The sequence below is a fragment of the Myotis nattereri genome (genome assembly GCF_964212035.1).
Source record: "Myotis nattereri genome assembly, chromosome: 12".
NCBI lineage: Eukaryota > Metazoa > Chordata > Mammalia > Chiroptera > Vespertilionidae > Myotis > Myotis nattereri.
The window spans coordinates 72,924,162-72,949,185 of NC_138087.1; the positions used below are offsets into that span (position 1 = coordinate 72,924,162).

General features: G+C 55.2%; 1 protein-coding gene across 1 annotated transcript in view; it reads left to right on the top strand.

Moving 5' to 3' along the window:
- The window catches only part of AKNA (AT-hook transcription factor), a 37,161-nt gene that overhangs the window by 1,079 nt on the left and 11,058 nt on the right, over positions 1-25,024 (top strand). The window contains exons 2-14 of the mRNA XM_081102889.1: positions 1,711-2,765; positions 4,299-4,373; positions 9,874-10,030; positions 10,758-10,912; positions 12,674-12,733; positions 14,713-14,840; positions 15,511-15,718; positions 18,517-18,671; positions 18,784-18,966; positions 20,049-20,292; positions 21,245-21,351; positions 22,048-22,259; positions 24,016-24,175. Of these exons, the coding sequence (XP_080959015.1) occupies positions 1,711-2,765; positions 4,299-4,373; positions 9,874-10,030; positions 10,758-10,912; positions 12,674-12,733; positions 14,713-14,840; positions 15,511-15,718; positions 18,517-18,671; positions 18,784-18,966; positions 20,049-20,292; positions 21,245-21,351; positions 22,048-22,259; positions 24,016-24,175 (2,899 nt within the window). The remainder of the gene's footprint in view (positions 1-1,710; positions 2,766-4,298; positions 4,374-9,873; positions 10,031-10,757; positions 10,913-12,673; positions 12,734-14,712; positions 14,841-15,510; positions 15,719-18,516; positions 18,672-18,783; positions 18,967-20,048; positions 20,293-21,244; positions 21,352-22,047; positions 22,260-24,015; positions 24,176-25,024) is intronic.

Here is a 25,024-nt window from a genome sequence, read left to right on the forward strand (position 1 = left end):
CAGGGCTAGGCACAGCCCGGGACTTGTCTCCTTCCCTCCAGGTAGGAGGGACTAGCCTCTAGTCTGAGTAAGGACTGCCAGAGAGTCAGCTATTTGCCCATGGCCCCCTGGAAGGGACCAGAGGGACCAGGACCGAACCCAGGGCTCCCTGGCTCCAAAGCCCACTCTCTTCATCTCACTGCATGACCCTCAGTGGCAGACGCTAACTTGCCTGCATGGCTGGGACCTGGGTTTTAGGTCCAGGCCTGCTGTGAACTGCTGTGTGATCTTTGGCAAGATGCTTAACCTCTCTGGACTTCGCATGTGCTGCTGTTAACAAGAGGGACTTGCTGAAGGATATTTGAAGGAGTTGAAGGATGTAGAGATCCCAAGGGGAGGGGAAAGAGCAGAGGGGGGCAGAGAGTGGTGCAAGGGTTATGACAAAGGCGCTTAACCAGAGCAGAGAGTCTGTGCCTGGCAGGAGACACACTGTGTCTCATGGAGCTTTGGCTCTGTCTCAAAGGCTTTCATCGTATCGAGGACAGAGAAGGTCAATAAACACTGGCAGCATGGATGATGTATAGGCGAATGGGTGGGTAGGTAACGGACGGGTGAGTGGCTGGGTCGATAGGTAGATGGATAGACGAGCGGGTGATGGATGGGCGGATGGATGAGTGACTGTTTCTTGAGCACCTACTATGTAACAGTGACAACAATTGTCCATTTCCTGGAGCTTTGCATACTTTATTGTCCTCCCTCCCTCCCTTCCTTCCCTTCTTTCCATTAAGTCAACAAGTATTGAGCACCTACTCTGCAAATGCAATAGTAAATAAAAACAGGGTGTCCTGACGCTTATGGAACTTACAGTGTAGTGTGTGTGTGTGTGGGGGGGATATTAATGATACAATCACATAAACAAGTGCAAAACTGCAGCTGTGATAAGGATCTCCAAGTAAAGGTATTCAGTCTTGTGAACACGTATGAAGGGAGATGTGATAAGTCTTCCTTGATGAGGTCAAGGTTGAGCTAATGCCCAAAGGACAAATAGGAGTCAACTAGGCTAAGGGAGGGGAAGGGTGGAAGGACCAGCATGTGCAGAGGCCCTGTGGTGGGAGAGGATGTGGCAGGACCAGAGCAGGGAGAGGCAGGGGGATCCTGGAGAGAGACGGGTCAGAAGAGCTAATGGGGGCTGGAGGCAGGGGCCTCAGGACCTTATAAAGGTTCAGCTCTATCCTGGGAACAACAGGAAGGTGTTGATGAGTTTTCCGACGGGGTGGGGCGGTGGGTGAGGGTGAGGACTGAGGAGATGATTAGGTAGGTGGCCACTGCAGGGCTTCAGGTGAGAGGATGTTGTCTTGGCAAAGGTGGTGATGCTGGACTTCAGAGCAGTGGGTGAGTTGACAGCTCTACAGGAGGTGATGGAGACAGATTGGATGATGGGGTCAGGGGGACGGGGGGGTGATGACAAGATGCCTCCCAGTTTCTGGCTTGTGCAGCTGGATGGGATGGTGTTGCCATTTGCTGAGACAGGTTTGAGGTTTGAGTTTGGAGGACCTTTGGGACAACCGGAGGAGGTGAGGTAAGTACGTGGCCATAGGTGGGTGGGGGCTTTCTGGGCGTCTTGCCATCCCCACTGATGAGGAAACGAACGCCCGAGGGGTGAAATGACTTAGGCAACATTCCACGGTGAGTCCAGACCCGAAAGTGCTAAGAGAGGACCTGTCTTTCCAGAGTTGGAAGCAGAGGATGTGGACAGCCCAGAAAGTTCCAACTTGCCTCCCGACTGGCTCCCCCAGCAGGAACCTCCGCCGGGCATGACTGAGGAGGAGCCAGAGGAGGCCCTCGGAGATGACGAAGCCGGAGAGAGCTCCCCGAGGTCGGAGTATGAGGCTAGTCTCTGCTCCGGGGACGATGGAACCCCCAGCCCCGTGGCTCTGGGGTGGGGTCACGCCACAAGCTGGGTGGCCTCGGGCAAACAAGCCAGTGGAGACAAACTTCCAGAACATTCTGAGGTCAACCCAACTGTTGACCTCAGCTCTGCAAAGTCCTGGAGCAGCGGGACCGTGAGCCTCGGCCACCCTAGTGACAGCCTTGATTCTAACTGGGAAGGAGAGACGGGTGTCCCCCAGCCCACTGCCCTCGAGGAAACTTCACCACAGAGCCCCAGCCACCACCTCCTAAACCCAGATGACAGAACTGGAGGAGGCGTTGCTCTGGCAACGCCCACGGAATTCCAGGACTCCTCAGTCCCCCCAGCCCAGAGCCTCCAGTGTCCTGCAGATAGATGGAGGAGAGGATCGGCCAGTCTCTCCTGCCCTCAGCCGGGGGGCCACTCCTGGAAGCGTGCACGGATATCACCTAAGGCGCTCCCTTCCCGATTCACTGGCTCCATCAGCCGCCTGAGTCCTCCGCCCAGGCCAGCCCCGCAGGACAGGCCGCGCAGGCCGGGAGCCACTGTGGCTGGCCACTCATCTTCTGATGCCCCCAACTACGGCCGGGGGCGGCTGAACTACCCGCTCCCTGACTTCTCCAAGGTGGGACCCCGGGTGAGGTTCCCCAAAGAGGACAGCTACCACCCCCCCAAGGCCAGGAGGCACAGCAGGCAGCCTCAGGATCCCATCCGACCCCTGATTTTCAAATCACCTGCCGAGATTGTGCGGGAGGTGCTGTTGAGCAGTGGGGAAGCCTGCGTGGGAAAGGACCCACCCCCTGCCCACCCCATCACCAGGGTACCCCAAGAATTTCAGACGCCCGAGCAAGCCACCAAGCTGGTCCATCAGCTCCAGGTAAGCTGGACGCATGTCTACAGGCATGTTGCCAAGGCACCTGCCGCTGGCCTGGGAGGGTTGGGGCCCCTCGGGCTGGGCCAGGAGCCCCTGCTGCTGGAGAGAGGCCTGTACCCTGACCCACGGAGATCGTCCCAGCCCTTTGCTCAGAAAGAGAAGTGATCGCACTCACGCGGCAGGGATGATCTGTGTTTGTTTGTTTTTAACTTCTGCCGTGAAAAAAATTTGAAACATACAAGAGTAAAAATAGCAAAAGGAGCCCCCATCTCCATCACCCAGTTTCCACCCATTTGCCCATCACCCAGCCCCTGGCAACCCTTTTCATCTATGGCTCCCCTCCCCCCACCCACCCTACTGGAGTATTTTGGAGCAAATTTCAGGCATCAGATCATTTTATTCAAAAATATTTTAGTACGTACATTGAAAGATAAGGATTCTCCCTTAAACATAACCACAATACCACTATCAGAGCTAAAAGTTAACACCGATTCCTTAATATGACCGATACCCAGCCCATGTTCAGCTCTCTCATAAGTGGCTTGTTTGCTGTAGTGGGTTCGAATTAGGATCCAAACACAGCTCATCTGTTTGGCCAGTGAGTCTTTCAGGTTGTGATCACCTGTTTATTCCCCCTCCAGACCGTGAGCACCACCCAGGTAGGGAGTTTGGGGCAAGCACACATCATGGGCGGTCCCGTCAGGAGGCCGGGGTGCCTGCTGGCCTCTGGGCTGTGATGGGAGTGGCCACCGATGCCACTGCCTTGGTCAAGTTCTTCCTTCACTTGGGGTGACAAATGGTGGCAGCCTCAGGCTACCGTCCCTTCTGTGTGTACGTGATGGAAATTTTCTGTAAAGTAAAACGTTCCCTCACCCACTGCTTGGTTACCAAGGTCTTGTTCCCATCGGGGAGAGATGCTCGATTCTGCCCTCATTACCAGTTTTCAGAACAACGCGCCACTTCCCTAGCATCCTGCAAAGGTGACCGGTGATGTCTGCTTTTGCTTTCCCCTCTAGCATGACTTGTCTTAATGACGCCCTTCTGTTTTGTTTAAGGAAAATAGTGGCTCTGGGTAGATGCAACGGTCATTTTCAAGTCCTCTATTTTTCTACCAAGGGAACCCTTGATTGTTCATTCTTTGAGCCATTAAAATGTACTTACTCAGCACATACTACTTAAGCTGCGAGTGGGTGGTGGGGAGGACAGATGGGGGCCTCACCTACCCACAGAGCCCACAGACGGGCAGGGGATCTGGATGCGAGTAGTTACGGTCCTCGGTCCTCCGTGACGGGGGTGTGTCATGCTTGGTACCACAGCACAGGGGATCCTCCTCCCTGACTCCTTGTCCAGACGGTGGGAGGGCTGCTGGCTGAGTTGCCCTGCTGCCTCTCACACCCCAGAATTTGGCCACGGGGGTCGGCATTGCACGTGAGCCTGAAAGAGCCTCCCAGAAGCCCCTTTGGGGGGTGGGTTCCCTGTGGGGGCCTGGCCGCGAGGAGCCTGGGTGGTGACCATTTTGCTGTCCCTGCCCTGCAGGAGGACTACCACAAGCTCCTCACCAAGTATGCGGAGGCCGAGAACACCATCGACCAGCTGCGCCTGGGGGCCAAGGTATGGCTGAGTGGGGGAGGCGTGGGCCTGGCCGCCGGGGGATGACCCTTTCCCACAGTCTGCCTCCCGCCTCCCGAGACCTGCCTCCCGGCCATAGTGGAGCCCAGTCCTTCCTTGTCCTACCGCAAGGTCACGTGGTCTGTGACCTTGACCAGAGGTCTCCAGGCCCAGGCTCCCTTTATTAGTTGACGTTCTTGAATCCTAGATTCCAGGGTCCCCAGGGACTGCAGCAGAAGCTCTCTCCATCTAGGTGAGCTCTGGGCTCAGATCGCCTGGGCTCGATGCCTGAACCCATTGTTGCTCAGCTGTGTGACCTTAGGGAAGATCCCTGGGCTCTCTGAGCCTCAAGGAAGTAGCACGGAATTTCTTCTCAGCCTCTGGTGCTTGTTTCCTGGGCCTGATCATTCCTGGGTCCCCACTCTGCCTTTCTTCTTCCCCACCATTGACCACAGCCCCCCCTCTCCGCCCCCCACTGAATGCTGAGTGAGTGCCAAGTGTGTGGCAGGGGAGCATGGAGGGAGAAACCCACCCACCCAAACAGAGCTGGCTGCCCGCCCAGCCCCCACCCCAACTTAGGAGGAGGCTGAGGGACCTTCCCCTTTTCTGGGGTGAGGCAGGAAGTGAGACCTGCGGGCAGCCCCTGTGGTTTCCTGTCTCCCCCTCCCTGCTCTTGCCCCATCAGGTAGCCAAGGAGGAGGGGGCGGAGCTGAGGGGCAGAGGTGCAGACGCTGCCCTTCCTGGCCTCCCCCCTCAAACCGACATGCTCTGGCCCTCCCCCTACCACAGCGCTGCACTCAGCCTTCTAGCAGTGCTCTGAGTGTAGGTGGAAGCAGCCAGATGCGACAGCGGAAGGGGCCTGTCCTGGAGCAGTTCTCTGTCCCCACACCGGCCTCACACACAGGCAGGCCCTTCCCGTCCCAGCCTCCTCGGACACATCTGTACAGGGGGTTCATCGGACCTGCCTCTGGGCAGCCAGTGGGCTCTGCCCGGTGTCTTAAGCCTCCTCACAGCTCTGAGCTTCTGAGCGGACTCAGGGGTGGGAGGGAGGGGTGCTGGGAGGACAGTAGAGGGGCTGGGTGGGGCATCCTCTCCCCGGAAGCCACGTTCTCATGACTGCAGACCCCAGAAGGTCCTGTGGAAAGGAACTGTGATCCCGTGCAAACCCGCAGTGCCCTGTCTTACAGATTGGGGAACTGGGGCCCCAGGAGAGGCAGAGGCTGCCAGAGGTCATGGTCAGGGGTAGAGGCCCGAGGCATCTCCTCCCTCCCGCCTTTCCTTCTGTCCTTTCCTGATGAAGGGGAGGAGTCGGTATAGGGACCTGGCACCTGGCGAGTTCTTCCATAGAATTGGGGAATATTATTCTTATGAACAGGTCACTATGGAGGTGTGTACTGGGTGCCCAGGTGCAGCGCAGACACGGGCAGGTGGACACAGTGGGAACACAGCCCTGGTGCCGCCTCACATCCCCAGCCCAGTGGGGACTGAGTCTTCCTGTATGCGGCCACCTCTGGTGCCTGAGACCCCTCAGGAGGGAAGCCGGGCGGGCTGGGAGTGGTTCGGTGCCGGCTCACCCACCCCCTTTCTGGGAAAAGGCCTCCTTGCCTGTGGGTTCTCCTCAAGAGAAGTGGGGGCATGGCCCGCTGGCAGAGCAATATGCTGCTGGTCACCCAGTCTCACAGCTGCCCTGGGGAGCAGGAAGGCAGGGCTGTCCATCCCAGCGGGCTGAGGACACGGAGCCCAGGAGGGGAGGGCACTCGCCAGGTCCCACGGGGCCTAGGGCTTCCAGACAGGCTTCTTGCTCTACCCAGGGCTCCGTAGACTCCACCCTGGGCAGGGAGGTGGAGGTGTTCCCGCTCCTTCGGGCCCCTCAGCCCGAGTGACCTCCCCTGGGCCTGCTGAGCCCCTCCCTCTGCTCCAAGTCCTACGTGGGGAGGGCTGGACCTACTGGGGGAAGGAGGGAGCCAGGCTGGAGATGTTGCCCTGGGCACCCAGGCCAGGCCTGGCAGTGGGGGGCCAGCAACAGTGGGGGCCCAGGGAGGAGACTGCCTTTGCTGAGCAGTGAAAGGTGCCAGGCCCTGGCCAAGAGGAAACCGGGGCTCAGCGAGGCAGAGGGGTTTGCTCAACATCCCACGGCTGGCAAGGGATGAAGAGCTGGGACTAACCCGAGGCCTGCCTGTTCCAAAGCGGGCGCTTCTCCCCACGCTGGGGGAGCCCAGCGACACTCGGTCTACGGCAGACGTGTGGGGCCAGACAGCATGATACTGATGGAGTGATAACAGCAGTAATAATAAGGGATGTGAATGGCCACTGTCCTGGGGGATTTACCGTGGGGGAAACTGAGGCACAGAGTGGTTCCATCATTTGCCCAAGATCACTCCATAAATCGGTGCCAAAGCTGGGGTTTGATCGGGCAGTTTGGTCCCAAAGCCCACGTCCACCACCACACTGTCTAGCAGAACCAGGCTCTGGCTTCTGCCGCTGGGGAGCTGACCAGGAAGTCCATGGCCAGGCCTGGGACCATCCCCGGATCGGGACTGGTTGAGGGCAGGGAGCCTGGGTGGTCAGGCATCACTGCCTGGCTCTGTTCACTACACCAGCGTAGAGCCAGAGTTTATGGTGACCTCACATATTTGATGTCCAGTGGCCACCTCCCTGCAGCCTCTGTCCCCCATCTCAGCGCCTCTCAGCTGCCGGGGCATCTGGGAGGCTGAGGAGACCAGAAATTATCCCCAAAAGAATGTAGGGATGGCGGAACACTGCCTTTTCTAAAAGTGTATGGTTTGAGGGCCACTAGTTGGTCCAAAAGCCCCTGGTGGAGGTGGGATGTGGTGGGGGTTGGAGCAAGAGCGGTTTCTATGTTCAGAGGAATTGAGGAAACATCTCCTATTCTCTCCACTCTCTCCCCTTCTCCACCCCATTCATAAGGCCCATTAGCATTTTAAAGGCTGGGAGAAACCCATCTGTGCAGAGTGTAGTCAGTTATTTAACCCAATGTTTCCCACACTCACAGATTCCCCATTCACCGCCTAACCCCGCTAAGGGAGGGAGTGCAGCCTGGGGGAGCACCATGGGACACTGAGGCTTTAAGGGGCACCTTGGAACCCAGGGGTGGTTCCTGCTGTGCTCCGGAGACGGCTCAGTAGCTGTCCACACCATCCTCAACCCTCCCCCCCTCACCCCCCCGCCCCAGGGCGTCTGCACAAGCCTTTATCCCCTCTGCTTCAAGCTCCTCTGATCCCCAAAACAATGGGGCCTCGTGCTGGAAGCTGCTCAGTTCCTGTTGCTCCTCAGGTTGGGCCTTGGTGGGCCAGGTCTGAGGTTGGGGGAGGGACAGGTGAGACCCGCCGCACGGAGGGCTGGGATTCCCCCAGATTTGGGTCATCCTGGGAGGAGAGGGGTGCTGGTGGGCAAGGCCTCACACACAGTTGGGTCTGAGCAGATGGCTGAGGGGATTATTAAAATCCAGCTTTGTTCTCTTTGAGGCTGGGCCTGAAAGAGGAGGAGGCAGCTGGAGGCCGAGTGTGGGGTGTGGGGTGTGGGATGGGGGGAGTATGCCCAACTGATGATGCAGGGCCATTGTCCCTCACTTTGGAGCAGATTTTTCTGCCACAGCCAGGACGTGAAGAGCAGCTTAAGCAGGGAGAGGCTGCCTGGGGGCTAGGGAGCTCCTTCCACCAGGCCCACCCCGTACTGCCCTCTCCTGACCTTGGGGAAGTACAGGGAAGTAAGATAAGCTGCCTGAGGTCTTGAGGAGCAGGGGGCACTGAGGCAACACAGGGGAGTAGCTTTTCCAGGGACCTGCCTTAGAGGGGGAGTGATCTGTGGCGATGATGATGAAGGTGATAATGGTGATGAATGATGATGGGGATAATGGTGATAATGATGATGAATATGATGATGATGGTGATAGTGGTGCTGATGGTGCTGAATAAGATGATGGGGATATTGGCGATGATTAAGGTGATAATGGGGATAATGATGATGAGGATAATGGTGGTGATGGTGATGAATGTGATGATGATGGTGATGAATGATGGCGTTAATGGTGATGATGCCATAGTGAGGTATTACAGTGATGATGGCGATGATGATGGTGGTGATGGTGATCATGGTGATAATGATGATGAATGATGATGGGGATAATGGTGATAATAATGATGAATATGATGATGATGGTGACAGTGGTGCTGATGGTGCTGAATAAGATGATGGGGATATTGGCGATGATAAAGGTGATAATGGGGATAATGGAGGTGATGGTGATGAATGTGATGATGATGGTGATGATGGTGATAATGGTGATGAATGATGGTGTTAATGGTGATGATGCCATAGTGAGGTATTACAGTGATGGTGATCGTGGTGATAATGGTGATGAATGATGATGGTGTTAATGATGATGATGGCAATAGCAATGGGGATTATAGTGATGACGGTGACCAGGGTGGTGACAGTGGTAACAGTGGTGATGAAGGTGATGTTGAATGTGAAGGTCGTGGCTGCAGTTCACTGAGCACTCACTGTGCACAGAGGTCAGTTAAGTCAGCTGCTCTGGGACTCAAAGGTGGGCGTGAACCGGGCTCTGCAGAGCTCCCACGTGAAGCCAGGGATCAGTGAACTTTCTCTGCCGAGGGCCACACAGTGTATATCTTCAGCTTTGTGGACCACACAGTCTCCATGGCAGCGACTCAACTCTGCAGTTTAGCATGAGAGCACCCAGACTCAACACCTACACAAATCAGCATGTCTGTGTTCACTAAAACCTTATTCACAACACACCATGGTTTGCCAACCTTGCTATAAACGACTATACGGCGCATGTGTCCCCTTTAATTCTGAGCTTCGAAAGTCTTCCTTGGCTGGCTGCCTGACTCCAGACTTCTCTCTCACACCCTGGGCTACTTACCACGTCGAATTTATCCTCAGGGATGGCGGTCTGCTACAACTGAGAAAACAGTTCATTTAGTTGTTGGTTTACTCATTTACTCAAAGCAGCCATTAATTGCTGATAATTATTATTAGAAAGTCTTTATTCATAAATATTATATCATTATAATATAATTATGCTTTCTCTATGTTAAATATTATATTTATATATTATGGTTATAGTATAAATTGTTATAACAAATATTATTTTAAAATTATCAATATAAAAAAACATGGACTTTGGGGTCAAAGCCAGTTTCTAATCCCAGCCCAAGGATTTGTCCGCTGGGGATTTTGAATTAGTGACTTAACCTCTCTGAGTCTCAGTTTCCACTTCTGGGAAATTGGGACGATGGTCCCTGCCCTGCTTCCCTTTGGGGACCACCATCAAGAGAGAATGAAATGTAAGCCCTTTGCCCAGTGTCTGGTTTCCCTACCCTAGGGCTCCACTGACAGGGAATAACAAATGCATGTTTGTTGAGCGCCTGAGTGATGGTGTGAATGAGGGTAAGACCTTTAGCATGGGTTTGCCCCCATCCTGACTTGGCCCTGCCTGTGCCCCTCTCCCTAACAGGTAAACCTGTACTCGGACCCACCCAAGCCCAGCCACAGCATCCACACGGGGATGGTGTCCCAGGGGACCAAGGTCCTGACCTTCACCATCCCACACCCCCATTCTGTGGAGCGGTGGCCGGGGCCTGCTGAGGCCCCACAGACCTCCGAGGCCTCAGGTGAGTCTGGGAGAGGAGTCATGGCCGGAGGGCTCCCTCTGCCTGTGATTCTGCTCAGGGGCCACTTGGTTCACCCTCGGGTGGCACTGGCTTCAGGCCCGGGAGAGAGGAATGGGCGGCCCCTCTCGGGGCCCTTTGAGGTGAAGAGGTCAAGTGGAGGTGTGGAAAGTGTCTTGCTTTAAGCCAGAGCAGCCTGGGGGATGCCCTCACTCTGCCACTTGGCAGCTGGGTGATCTTGGGCGAGTTGCATGACAACAAAGAGTATTGTCACCGTGGAGCCCATATGGGGACCAGGCCCTGTGCTCAGCCTTGCCACGCATGATCCCACTTAATCCCCTGTGAGTCCCCATGGCTGGGTGCCTGCTGGGGTTACCCACTGACGGTTAAGAAGACCAAGGCCAGGAGAGGCCAGCCCGTGCTGAAGGTCACACTGCTGCACAGGGGAGGGTGGGATTAGAACCCGCGTCCCCCTGCGTGAGAGCCCACCTGTTCCTGGGACTCCCGAGCCTGGCTGGGCGCCAGCTGTGTGATGCGGGGCAGAACCAGACCTTGTCCTCTCCGGTCGATGGGGACGGCACTGCCCAGCCCACTCCTGTGGGCCTGGGTGAGGAGGGCGTGACCAGGAGATGAGCGATGGTGGAGGCAGTGGTTTGGGGGTGCAGCAGCAGGGTCTCAGCCCCAGGAAGGACCATCCTTGGCTCCAGTGTCCTGTGGTTGTGTATTCCAGGGGGGTCGTCAGCTCCAGGAGACCCAAGCCCCTCCTCGTCCTCCAGTGCGCCCACCCCAGGGTGTCTTCCGGAGAACCCAGGCATCGCCCCGGACCAGGCCCCGGCACAGCGGACCCAGGCGCTGGCTTCTCAGGCCAGACGGTTCCTGGCCAAGGTGAGTGGAAGCCCCGCTTTGCCATGTGGGACGTAAGTCGCCTGGAGAGAGTGGGGCCTCTGCCTGCTGAGCAGGGAGGCTCTGTGAGGCTCACTGCCCCTCCCCTGCAGAGGTGCCCTGATCATGCCTCCCTGGCTTTGGAGGCCACGTGGCTCCAGCCTCCTCCTCGTCACCCTGAGCGAGGGTTCACTCCCACATCACCCAGCTTGTTAGTTCATTTCATGACAGAAATCAGTTCTCAGCCACCCCTCAGAGGGCCTTCATATTTTCATCACACAGTCCCAATAACAGTGAATTGTTTGCAGGTCTGTTGGTAAGTACACCCTTGGCCTTATTCCAGAAGCAGTTAGCAAATGCGCGCATTATAACCACATTATACGAAGGAAGTGAGGAAACTGGGGCAAAGGGGGAAGAAAGGGTAGAAAAAAATTAAAGTGAACTTTGGGCGAAATGAGTAAACAGAGTATTCTGTTGGACCCTGAACACTGTCGGATTCATGCTTGCCTTTGAGCTTCCTGGTTGTCGGTGCAAAAAGGGAAATGGAGTTGTCACATACATGACCACGTTCAGAAAACTAATTCCTTCAGAGACACACAGGCATCCTTTCCCTTTTTTGGTGACAGCTTTATTGAGATATTATCGACTCATTTAAAAGGAATGCTTCAGTGATTGTTACTGTATTCACAGTCATGTACCACCACCACAATCAACTTAACATTTTCATCAGACATAAGAAAACTCCATATCCGTGAAGCAGTCACTCCCCAGGTCCCCTTCCCCAACCCCTGGTGGCTGCTCGTCTATATTCTGTCCCTGTGGGTTTGTCTCTCCTGGACATTTCATACGCTAGTTGTCCCTTTGAGTCTGGCTCTGTGATCCCCAAATCATCGTATGCCACTTTTCCTGATGAAAACATTTATTATCACGGTAATAGATGCACACAGGACGCAGGTATAGTCAGTGAAAAGTCTTTCTCACCCTTGCCCTTCGTTCCAAGCAAAAATGTTCAACGCGCTCACATGCATTTACAGAAATGGCCGCACAAGTATAGGGTACCTTCACGTTTTTAATGTCCCACACTCGAATATTTATTTCTGGGTGGGCAATAAATTTACTCTGTTCGAAGTTCGAAGGAGGTAGAAAGTAGAAAACCTCCCTCCCATCCCTGCCCTTCCACCACCCAGTTTTCCCAAGAAGTAATTAATGTTTCCGTGTCTTGCATCCTTCTCGAGAGAGCTTATATACAAGCAACTGTATTTATAGTTTTCCTTTTTTATTCGCCACACATTTTGTACAGATGGCAGCACACGAGAAACACTGCCCTGGTCTTGGAGGCATTCATACATCAGAACATACACATGTGCCTTCCTCTTCTTGTGTGTACACTATTCCACAGACTGGCATTTAAACTATCCCCCTCACCCCTACCCCACCCCACCCCACCCCACCCCACCCCACCCCACCCGGACCACGCTGCAGCACATATCCTGCCTCATAGGTCTTCGTGCACATGAGTGAGTGTGCTTTGCTGTCCATAGATTCCTGGAGATTCCCCTTTAATTTTCCCAAGGCGGCCATGGCCGGGGTCGGGGATGAAGTCAGTTTCTGGCTCATGCCTCTCCGGGCTTGGCAGAAAACCCACATCCCGAGGCGGGACCCAGCTCCTCGCCAAAGCGCGAATGTGGCTGAGTGCGAGGGTCCGCAGGGCTCCTCTTCCAGGGTCCGGGTTCATGGCGCGTGTTTCCTTCTCCCCGTGTGCAGGTGGAGTCCTTCGTGGGCCTGATGCAGGCAGGACGGCTGACGCCCCAGGATCAGCTCAAGGTACCGCCCACTTGGGGAGATACCCTTAGAGCTGCCAGATAACTGCTCTGTCCCCCATCTCCGAGCCTCTGAAGCCCCATCTGCCACAAGACGGGCCAGAGAAGCCAGACACAGCGTCTCCTTTCAGAAGAATCGGCCCCTGCTTAGCTTCCCATGATAGTGATCATTATCTCGCAATGGCTACCACTTATTAAGCAACGGTGGTGGTGTGCCAGGCACCGTGGCAAGCTGGTTAAGTACATGATTTCATTTTATCATCATAAAAACCCAGCAGGGGAGTGACAGTCCTCACCAACATTTAACTGGGATGCAGCCGAATCCCCGAGAGGGGACTTGGAGGTAACACAGCTGATAGATGGCAGAGCCTGGTCTGTCCGAGTCCCACGTCCAGGGTCATAATCACTGCCCTGCATGGCTTCCCACCAGTTATCCCACTCTCGGCCCCCAGAAAGAGGCCTTTTCGTTTTTATTTTCTTTATTACAGTAGTAATTGCCCCAAACTGAAAACTAGCTGGGGAGCAGGGGGATGGGGGAGACCCCTGATCTAGCCATTATGGGCTTACTTCCTTTTGGACTTCGGTATGTCTAGGTAACTGTCGTATGTAAAACTTCGGTTTCTGCTGCATCCGCCAGCGTCCCAAAGAAGCAGGCAGAGCTCTCAGAGCTGGGGGGAAAGGGAGCAGGGTGGTCAATGAAGGGGCAGTTAGCAGGGTTGTGGCAGCGTCAGGGGCCTGACCAGGAACAGGGCAGCCCAGCAACCAGCACCTGCGACAGAGCCGTTCCCTCCCGGTGTCTCTCCTCTCGCCCTGTGACCTCTCATGGGTGCCACCCGCTGGACAGACCCCACGGGAAGCCAGCGTGTTGGGAGCCCCGTTGACGATCCAGGCACAGAACAGGGTGGAGAGAGAGAGGGCCAGGAGGGACAGATGCAGCACACCTGGTTTGTAGAAAACATAACATGCAGGTATTTCCCTCTGTCATATGCATTTACCAGTTACGAACGTGGGATATGTTTTATGTTATCTCACTGAGTGGATGATCACGGACCTTGGACATGAAAACCACCAATCTTCTTTACCTCTACCCTAATTCCTCCACAGACAGGGAGGTTGGGAGCCGTTGGAAGATCACGCTCGACTGGGGACTATGGGCACTGGGTTGTCCTGGGTCTCAGTCTGCCGTCAGCATAGAGTGAGTGGAAGGGATGACACGAAGTCAGGGATGCTGAGCCCACCTCCCGTAGGTTCAGCCATGTGTGAGCTATTATCACGTTTACTGTGCGGGCCGAGCATACGTGGTAGGCCCATGAGCTCTGGAGCCGGAGGGCCTGGGTTCCAATCCTGATCGCTCACTTGCTCACTGTGTGACCATCACCAAGAACCTCTCTGGGCCTGTTTCCTCTTTGAACGAAGAGGGTAACGTACCCCTCTCCTTAGGGTTTGTTTAAGGTTAAATGGGTAATGAGAACCCCTTTAGCACAGGCCCTCAATGCTCGGTGATGTTACTTATCGTTACTAGAGGCATGATGGTGATAACATCATCCATCGTGATCATCTATAAGGATTCGGGAAAGAGTAAAGTTCCAAAACCCACAATGTTGCAAATCAAGAATGAAGACCATGGTCTCTCAAGTACTAGGTCCTTAGGGGGACACTGTGATAGCATATTTGATACTATAACTGTCAAGGAACATTGGGGCTCTTAGCGTTCTACCCGGGAGGGACTGGTCCCTCGGGAGCTGGCGCCGAGGCTCTGGGCCACGCCTCTGCGGCGCCGGCCTGATGGCAGACAGCTCAGCCAGGGCGGGCAGGCTCCAGAGGGCCCCGGCCCCAGCCCCCCAGGGACGCGGGCCCAGAGACCTCCGCAGGCCCAGGCTGAGTCCCATGGGCCTGCCCTGGGCGGTCTTGCCCTCTGTGTCTGCAGGGAGGGAGTTCACAGGGGCTGGGCACGCAGGGCTGCCTCACCGGGTGTGGTTTCAGGTCTTCCAGCAGCTGAAGGCTGCCCACTCGGCCCTGGAGGAAGAATACCTGAAGGCCTGCAGGGAGCAGCACCCGGCGCAGAGGCTTGCCGGCTCCACGGGGGCACCTGGGAAGTTTGATCCTGGCAGGTATTGCTGGCGGGGGAGGCTCGGGAGGACAGAGCGGGCAGGCCCCCTCCCTCGGTCACCAGGAGGGCATGCTTCATTCTCATAATGTATACGCTAGGGCAGCGGTTCTCAACCTGTGGGTCATGACCCCTTTGGGGGTCGAACGACCCTTTCACAGGGGTCACCTAAGACCATCGGAAAACACATATATAATTACATACTGTTTTTGTGATTAATCACTATGCTTTAATTATGTTCAATTTGTAACAATGAAATTGGGGGTCACCACAACATGAGGAACTGTATTAAAGGGTCGCGGCATTAGGAAGGTTGAGGACCCCTGCACTGGGGGAACAGGAAAGTCCTATCGTGATTAGGCACATATTCCAACGGGGGAGTATTCAAGGCTGAGATTTGTGTCTTCTGGTCTCCCTACAGTGGGGCGTGATCTTAGAGATGGGGACTGTAACCCCTCGTTGGAGAAGGGGGAAACTGAGGCCAGAGTGGGGAGGGATTTACTCCAGGTCCCATAGCCTGCTGGTGGCAGAGGAGGACTCGGGCTGAGGCCTCCGATTCCCCATGGACTAGACCCCCCATGGGCGTCCTCTGGGTACGCTCTGAAGCGCGGCCTCCCAGACATGCCCGATGCAACTGCCACCCCAGTGCCCGGAGCTGGTGTCTCCCCTTCCAGGGAGCTGGAGGCGGAGATATTCCAGCTGGGCATTCGCCTGGAAGAACTGAAGGACCACATGGAACAGAACCAGCAGACGCCTGAGCGAGCCGGGTCAGACTCACCTCTGGACAGCCCCCTGGCCACGCCCTCCCGCCACCGGCCCACGCGCTTGCCTTCTCCCTCGGGACAAGTCCACACGCCGGCCATCCAGACCCTCGGCCTTGAGGTATCTCTCTGCCCATCGTGTTGGTCCGTTCTATCCTTCATTCATCTCTTCTTTAATTGACTTCTTTACTACATATTTATGGAGTGAGCACCCCTATGCCAGAACCCGCGACACATGGTGGGAAATCAGTGGGAAGCACAAAAATAGGTGGCTTCTACCCTCATGGAGTTTTCTGTCTGGTTGAACCAATTACACAGTCATTTAATTGTAATTTTGATCAGTCGTCCGAAGGAGAATTATGGGGTTCTATGAGAGTAGATAACAGGGTAACACAAATGAGTTTGAGGGAGTCAGATAAACTTTTCTTGAGGAAGTAATGTTTAAGCGAGATCTGAGGGTGAGGAGGAATAACCAGGAACAGAAGAAAAGCTGTCCAGCAGGGAACACAGCCGGTGCAAAGGGCCTGTGGCTAGCATATGGGAAGTGAAGGGGCCTCTGAGAGAGGTGGCTGCAGAGGCAGGCAGGGGCTCCATAATGTGGGGGCTGGTGGCTCACATCAAGCATTTGGTCCTAAACTGCGAGGTTTTTAATTTTTAAAAAAATTTTATTTATTGACTTGAGAGAGAGAGAGAGAGAAAGAGGGAAGGAGAGAAAGAGAGAGAGAGCAACATCAACTTTGGCACTCCACTTATTTACACATTCATTGGTTGCTCCTTGGATGTGCCATGATCGGGGATCGAACCCGCAACCTTGATGTAGCTGGATGACGCTCTAACCAACTGCACCCTCCAGCCAAGGCTAACCTGTTAGGCTTTCAATAGGACATGACCTAAGAAGATTTGCAGGTAGGCCAGTCAGAGACGGGGAGGTGGCAGAGCGGATGGAAAGATGCACACGAGCTTGAGAGGTTTAGAAGGCACATTTGACTAGACTTGGAATGGAATTGAGAGGGGAGGGAGCCAAGGGTGTCCTCCAGGCTTCTAGCTTTTGGTACTGGATGGATCTGGGGGCTGTTCACCAAGACAGGCATCCGTGGACAAGGGCTGTCCATGGAAGGCGATCACGATCTGTGTTTTGCGGTGGTCGCACAGGTGACAAGGTGGAGTCTGTGCTCCTTGCCGCCTGTGCTCCTTGCCGCCTGTGCTCCTCGCCACCTGTGCTCCTTGACGCCTGTGCTCCTCACCACCTGTGCTCCTCACCACCTGTGCTCCTTGCCGCCTGTGCTCCTCACCACCTGTGCTCCTCCCTGCCTGTGCTCCTCCCTGCCTGTGCTCCTCTCTGCCTGTGCTCCTCACCACCTGTGTTCCTCCCTGCCTGTGCTCCTTGCCGTCTGTGCTCCTTGCCGCCTGTGCTCCTTGCCGCCTGTGCTCCTTGCCGCCTGTGCTCCTCGCCACCTGTGCTCCTCCCTGCCTGTGCTCCTCGCTGCCTGTGCTCCTCACCGCCTGTGCTCCTCCCTGCCTGTGCTCCTTGCTGTCTGTGCTCCTCACCACCTGTGCTCCTCCCTGCCTGTGCTCCTCCCTGCCTGTGCTCCTCAGCACCTGTGCTCCTCCCTACCTGTGCTCCTTGCTGCCTGTGCTCCTCACCGCCTGTGCTCCTCCCTGCCTGTGCTCCTTGCTGTCTGTGCTCCTTGCCGCCTGTGCTCCTCGCTGCCTGTGCTCCTCCCTGCCTGTGCTCCTTGCTGCCTGTGCTCCTTGCTGCCTGTGCTCCTCCCTGCCTGTGCTCCTTGCTGCCTGTGCTCCTCGCTGCCTGTGCTCCTCCCTGCCTGTGCTCCTCCCTGCCTGTGCTCCTTGCTGCCTGTGCTCCTTGCCGCCTGTGCTCCTCCCTGCCTGTGCTCCTCCCTGCCTGTGCTCCTTGCTGTCTGTGCTCCTTGCCGCCTGTGCTCCTTGCTGTCTGTGCTCCTTGCCGCCTGTGCTCCTCGCTGCCTGTGCTCCTCCCTGCCTGTGCTCCTTGCTGCCTGTGCTCCTTGCTGCCTGTGCTCCTCGCCGCCTGTGCTCCTCCCTGCCTGTGCTGCAAGAACATCTCTGTTGGGGATTGGAGCAGGAGAATGCTGCCTGCTGGGTGGGGCGGGGGCTGGTGGGGGGTGGGCACGGCTTTAAGGGAGATTCTCTCACATTGTGCTCTGTCCCAGTTGGAAGGAATCTATACCAGGTGCTCTCTCTTCTACTTACTTGTAAAAGTCTGAGTGTGTGAGGGACTTCCATACTCCTGCCGTGAAGGTGTTTTGGGGGCTTGGATGTCCATCCTGGAATGGAGGGGGGCCAGGAGAGATGCTTCTGGCAGGAAATCTGGGTTGAAATCTCAGCTCTGCCCCTTACTTCTGTGTGACTTTGGGCAAATGATTTGCGCCTTAGTTACATGTCTATAAAATGGGCTATAATAATCGTATGTACTGGTGGGATTGTTGTGACGTGATCTCTGTGCAGTGTCTGGCATGTAGTAGGTGATCAATTAATGGTAGTTATTGCTGAGAATCATATGATCCAGTCCCTACATTTTGCACGCACATAGAAAGGGTGGTGGTGGTGAGTCTGACTTATTTTTTACTCTGTCACACCAGCATGAGGAAGGTCCTTAAAAAAAAGTAAAGTTTAGCCCAGTAAGCGTTGTTCAGTGGTTTAGAATTGACCTATGAAACAGGAGGTCACAGTTCGATTTCCCATCAGGGCACATACCTGGGTTGCATGCTTGATCCCCAGTGTGGGGCATGCAGAGGAGGCAACTGATCAATGATCCTCATGGGCATTTCTATTGCTCTCTCCCTCTTCCTTCCTCTCTGAAATCAATAAAAACATATATTTTTTAAAAGTAATGTTTAGGAATCTGCTGAATCTCTCCCCCTCCTCCTCTCTGGCCCCCAGCCTGACGCTCCCAGCACTGACCCCTGCTCCTTGCACATGAACGTGGAGGTGAGCCCTGCAGGCAGTGAGGTGGAGGACAGGCTGCTGGGCCTCCCGGCCCCTCTCAGGCACAAGGAGCTGCAGGTGGAGCAAGACTTCCATGGGCTCCTGGAGCGGTGAGTGTGCACCAGGAGGGAGCTGGGTATCGGGCCCCATGGCTGGACCTTGGCTGTCCCTGCTGGGCAAAGGTCATCCCCCCCGCCCCGCCCCATGTGTGTCCTTCTGCAGGTACCTCAGTGTGAAGTCCCTCCCAGAAGCCATGAGGGCGGAGGAGGAGGGGGAGGAGGAGGAGCAGGGCAGAACCCTGGAAGTGGACGGGTCAGCTTCAGCTCCGGGGAAAGCACAGACCACCAGGCTTCCCTCATGGCAGCTCCCAGTGCGGGCGGAGAGAAGCCACGGGACCCCCCTCGAGTATGTCTGTGAGCCTCCCCCACTTGCCCCAGACCCGCTCTGACAAGGGTGCTGACTGTCTTAGTGAGTGAGGCCACTCTTCAGTGTGGACATGGCTTTCCTGGCCTGTAGCTCAGCGTCTCTCCGAATGTGGGATGTGCCCATTGACAGCGCTTGGCTTGGCTTTGGGTTGTGGGATGTGAGTTTCAGGAGGTGAGACGCAGCATTAAACACAGTTTTCTCCTTGTCAGTCTGACCATCAAAGTGCATCCAGGAGAGTCTGAATGAGTACTAACATGTCTTTTTTGGGCTTCCTTTAGAGAGAGATAGAGATAGAGATAGAGGTAGAGATAGAGATAGAGATAGAAACGAAGCAGGTCTCGGGCCTGAGCCTTCAGTAGGCAAAAGGATCTATGTAGGTAGAATACAACAATATTGTCTTCCTGTTTGTTTTAAAGGTAGTTTCTCTTTGCAACAAAAAATATCGGTCTTCCGTTTATAATGGGGACGAAGTTTTCTGAGTACCGGTAGACTGGCGCTTGTGGAAATGGCTGACAGAGGGAAGATGGGGTGCAGATTCCCGAGGCCTGGGAAACGCTGCTTTCACTCATCTGTTTCCATGCTGTTTCCCCTGCGGTGTGTTGGGTGCATTCTTTTGGCATCACATTTTACAGTCGAGAAAAATGAGGTTCAGAAAGGGGAGGTTGCCAAAACCGGTTTGGCTCAGTGGATAGAGCGTCAGCCTGCGGACTGAAAGGTCCCAGGTTCGATTCCGGTCAAGGGCATGTACCTGGGTTGCGGGCACATCCCCGGTAGGAGATGTGCAGGAGGCAACTGATCGATGTTTCTCTCTCATCGATATTTCTAACTCTCTATCTCTCTCCCTTCCTCTCTGTAAAAAATCAATAAAATATAATTAAAAAAAAAAAAGAAAGAAAAAAAGAAAGGGGAGGTGTCTTGCCCAAGGTCACATAGCTAGAAGGTGACAGAGCCAGAGTGGGCACCCAGGGGTGTCTGACCAGAGCTTGTGCCCTGACTGTTTGACTCCCAGGGCAGGGCTGCCCGGCTCACACCAGGTCTGACATCCTCTCCTCCACTGCCAGGGAGGCTGTGGGGCAGTCGGTGTCCGTGAAAGCAGCAGGCTTCCATGCATCCATGGCCGGAGATGGGCACCAGCTGGGCCTGGGCCAGGCCGAGGCAGCTCCCCCGGGCCCTGGTAGGCCACCCCACTCCCGGGGCACCAAGCCGGCGGCTTCCCACCAGAGCAGTCTGACCAGCCTGGAGGGAAGCGGCATCTCCGAGCGCCTCGCACAGAAGTCTCTCCGCCAGGCTGGCGGGCACCTGGAGGTAGGTGTCCAGGGGCACGGGCTCAGCCTCTGGGAGCTTTCTGCCCCCAGGCCTTGGCTCACACGGTTCCTTCTGGGAATGTCTGCTCCTGTCACTGCCAGTCACCATCCTGCCCAACAGACAGGGCTTAGGCCCAGTGCCACCTGTTTGCCTTCGCCTCCCCCAGCGCTGTCCCTCTGCCAGCATCTCCTGTTCCTCCTCTGAGAGCTTGTAGCCTCCTCAGCCCACCTAGCCCAGCTGGGGGACTGTTCTGGACTCCATGCCCTGTGTGTGCCATTGGAGCAGGGATTTTAAACTGTAAACAGGGTCACAGATCATTATGGAAATGTGACTTGTGTTACAGAATGTGACTTATTCCTAGAGAATCACACACACACACGCACGCACACGCACACGCACACGCACACGCACACACACACGTCGTCCTAATGCCGTGGTAAGGAATCCGCACTGGAGCGTGAGGGCAGGCCCTGGCTCACTCTCTGTGCCCTGTGCCTTGCGTGTGAGCCCGGGTGTGCAGGGAGTGTGGTGGGTTCCTTTTCCGATTCACGGGGCATTTCTGCAGTCAGAGAGGACCATGATGTCCAGGCCCAGGCCAGGCGACACGAAAATGAGCCTCCTCTCCCCATAATGGGACCGCTTCCCCTCTTTCGGTTCCTCAGCTCCGGAGTCTGCAGGGCCCCTGCCCAGGGCCGTGGCTCCCACTCCTCAGGGAAGGGGGACCTCCTCAGGGTCCTCTCAGGGTGTGGAGTCCCCGCTCTTGGACTGGGGCTCATGGGACTCCACACCTGGGGACCCTGGGCCTGGCTCTTGGGAGCTGGGCCAGTCTCCCCAGTCCAGTCTGTCAGCCTCTGGAATGTGAGGCCCCAGGCCAGGACTCGGAAGTCTTCCCAGTCTTCCCAGTCTGCCGCCGGCACATTCCTCAGACTTAAAGGGACCCTGCCTCTTTCAGGAGTCCTGGATGGCATCCCCCGAGACGGACAGTGGCTTTGTGGGCTCAGAAACCAGCAGAGTGTCGCCCCTAACGCAGACCCCAGAGCATCGGCTCTCCCACATCAGGTACCCCGGGGACCCCACCACTGTCCCATCGGTGCCACACGCCTGGGAATCGAGGGACCTGTGAGCCCAGAGCAGGGGCTGATGGTCTGGGCCTTCTTAGAGCCTTCCCTCATCCCCCCAACGATGCTTCCTCGCCCCCATCTTATTGATGGGGGAACTGAGGCTCAGAGAGGGAAAGGGACTGCCCAGCGTCACTCAGCCAGTTAGCGACGGAGCGGGAGATAAGGATGTGTCGAGCACATAACTGAGCGAATGGTGAATGAATCATAGAAACTGGGAGGGCGGCGTGAGGCGAGCAAAAGACGAGGACAGAGGGCATTTGGGATGGCTACCTGGGGAAGAGAGAGGGTGGAGGGACTCAGGTGAAAGGTGAGTGATGGAGCCTCAGAGCCAGGGACTGGCCCCACGGGGACCCCCATGGCAACCGGGGCTGCAGGGGAAAAAAGGATTGGAAATTCTGCTTCTCTGTGTATCTCCCAAAACAAAATGGAGCTTTTTAATTTTGCACAGATGGGTGGGCAGGTGGGCAGCTGGCGGGTGATAAAGGCATGTGTAATGGGGTGCGTCCTCAGAAAGACCCCTCCAGGGTACACAGTCCTGAAGTCCGGAGCCCTTAGTTTAGGGTGTGGAGGGGCTCGGAGGCTGTGGCCTCTCTCTACGTGACCTCAACGTGTGTCTCCCTCCGTGATCCCCTAGTACCCCAGGGACATTAGCGCAGCCCTTCACTGCTTCTGTGCCCCGGGATGCAGCCTCCCACCCCCACACCAGGGGTCCGCCGGTCCCCAGAAGAGCCACTGAGCCGAGAACGCCCAGGAGTCGAGCCCAGAGGCACCCCTCCACCCGGGACAGCCCTCTCCGCCAGAGGGCACCCAGCTTCCTCCTGGAGCCGGCGGTGCCAGCCGAGATAGGTGAGTGGATGTACCTGGGTTGGCCAGGCCCTGGCAGTGACCGGATTGCCTGGATTAAAGAAATCAAACCCACAAAAAATCTGCATTACCCTTTAAGATACAAAATATCATACAGGCTCATTGTAGGAAAATTTGAAATTATAGACAGGAAGGACACAAGGGAACAAAAGAAAAAAAATACACTGCAAACTGTCCGTGCTGACATTTTGGTGTAGAACCTGCGGGCTGCTTTCTATGCCAGTGTGTGTGTGCACGTGTGTGTGTGTGTGTGTGTGTGTGTGCAAGCATGTGTGTGTGCTGATTTACATATACCTAAAATGGAAGTAGGATCATATTATACATGAATGTTTGATAACCTTTCCCCCCATTAATCACTGTATCATGAACACTTTCCCTGTCTATAAAATCTATCTCTAATTATTTTTTTACATTTCAAAATGCATGTGGGTTTTTTTACTGAAATAAAACGTACAGGAAAGAACCCAAATGGATGTGTTTTCTCAAAGTGAACACAGACCAAGAGACGAAGCATGATCAGAGCGTCAGCACCCGCTCCAGCCCCTTCCATCGCTCCTGCCCCCAACAAGGGGAACCACTGCTCCGATGTCTAAAACCTCAGATTAGTTTTGCCTCATCATTTAAATTTTTTTAAATGAAACTTTAACTTAAAGTTTTATTAATTAATCATAGAAGTCTTACACTGAGATTCCACGTGCCCTTTGCCCAGGTTCCCCTAATGTCACAGCCGGATCCTGACACGGACTCGGTCGGATCCTTCCACACACAGGCCCGCTCTGTTGCCCCTTTACCAGTATAGACACACCCACTTCCCTCCCGCCTCCACGCTCTCCGCAGCTCCTGGTAACCACTCATCTGTCCTCCTGCCTATAATTTTGTCATTTCCAGAATGTTATGTAAATGGAGTCGGATAATATAAATACTTTGGGGTTGGCTTCTTCAGTCTGCATGACTCTCTGAAGGTTTCTCTAGCCAGTGGTTCTCAACCTTCCTAATGCCGCGACCCTTTAATACAGTTCCTCGTTTTGTGGTGACCCCCAACCATAAAATTATTTTTGTTGCTACTTCATAACTGTAATTTGGCTACTGTTATGAACCGTCATGTAAATATCTGATCTGCTATATGTGTTTTCCGATGGTCACGACCCACAGGTGGAGAACTGCTGATCTAGACTGTCCCACGTATTTGTGGTTTGTTCCTTTACCTATTGAGACTCCCAGGGCTCACTGTCGTTAACCCATGGGCCAGATTAGCGGTCTTAGCCCCTGGTCGCCCATCCCTTTGGGAGTTTAAAGTGATGAATGTCCTCCCCCCAAACACGCTCCTAGGCAAAGGTGTGACTCATTTCAGAGAGAGGTGGAGGCTCCGAAGCCAATTCCAGAACGACAGTGAGATACACGACAGAGTCTGGGGGACCCACGTGAGGAACAATGAGCTCTTTGTGTGTGTGTGTGTGGGGGGGAGGGTCCTGGAGGCTTGGATCTGATGCCAAAATAGTGGGCTGTGAGGGGCGTGCTAATTACCAGGAGCTTAGCAGGCCGAGCTTAGCGCTCCAAACGCCCAGCAGAAACCACGTCTTCTGGTTTTGAGGTCGGTGGGTCACTGACCTCATCAGGAACCTCATTTGTGACCTCAGCTGGACACTGTCTCTTCACCCCCCATTCTTGCACCCATACAAGTTTGCACAGTGAGGGTCTTCTCCACTTAACTCCCTTTGGTCTCCTTCTGCCTCCCCAGCGGTCCCTGGCTCGCAGCGGGAGGGGCGAAAGCGGATTTCGGAGCAGTTCCACCCGAGCACGGGAAGCAGTCCAGCCTCCACCCAGGGCCCTGCAGCGGCGGCTCTGCCGCCGGGACCGGCAGACACCACCTCAACCCTCCTCACCAGGACAGGGCGAGAGTAAGTCAGGTGCTTGGGCACTGCAGATTCAAGGTCGTCACAGAGACCAGAGAGTGATGCCGGGGGAGGCAGGGGCTTGCTCAGCCCTCACATCCAGCGCTGGCTCCCGCCTCCCAGGCTATTGCTGTGGGACCTCAATGACACGACTCCACCAGTGGGAAATGACCTGGAGGGTCACCTTTCGGGTGCTGAAACCTCTCTTCCTGCCCCCCAACATGCCCCTCCCAAGATATGTCTGCACTAACCAGGGATGTGTTTTCTGCAGTTTATGCATTCATTGTATGAACTGAGAAGAGACTTTTTCTTTCTTTTTTTTTTAAAAAAAATATGTTCCTATTGATTTTTTTAGAGAGAGAGGAAGGGAGAGGGAGAGGTAGAAACATGGATGCATCAACATCCATAGGCTGCGTTCTGCACGCCTCCTGCTGGGGATCAAGCCCACAGCCTTGGCATGTGCCCTGACCAGGAGTCGACTGGTGACCTCCTAGTGCGTGGGTTGATGCTCTACCACTGAGCAACCCTGGCCGGGTGAGACTGTTTTTCACTTCTCTTCTTTTTAATCCAAGCACAGTTTTTCTGCTAAGAAAGTAGTTCCTTGCTTGGTGGAGCAGAAATGGGGAAATGGTTGGTCAGCTATCTTACCTCTCCTCTGAGTTGCTTTTGACCCAGTGATCCATCTCAGGCCTTTGCTGGGACGGGGTGTCTGCCCCAGAATTCTGGGGTGCACCGGGGAGACAGTTGTGCAGTAACCACCCGAAACCTCCATGGCTTGTGCAATCATGGGGCCGTGTGTGCTGTTGTCTTTGCAAAGTCAGGTCCAGCTGCTGGCGTTTGGCTTCCAGGCCTGAG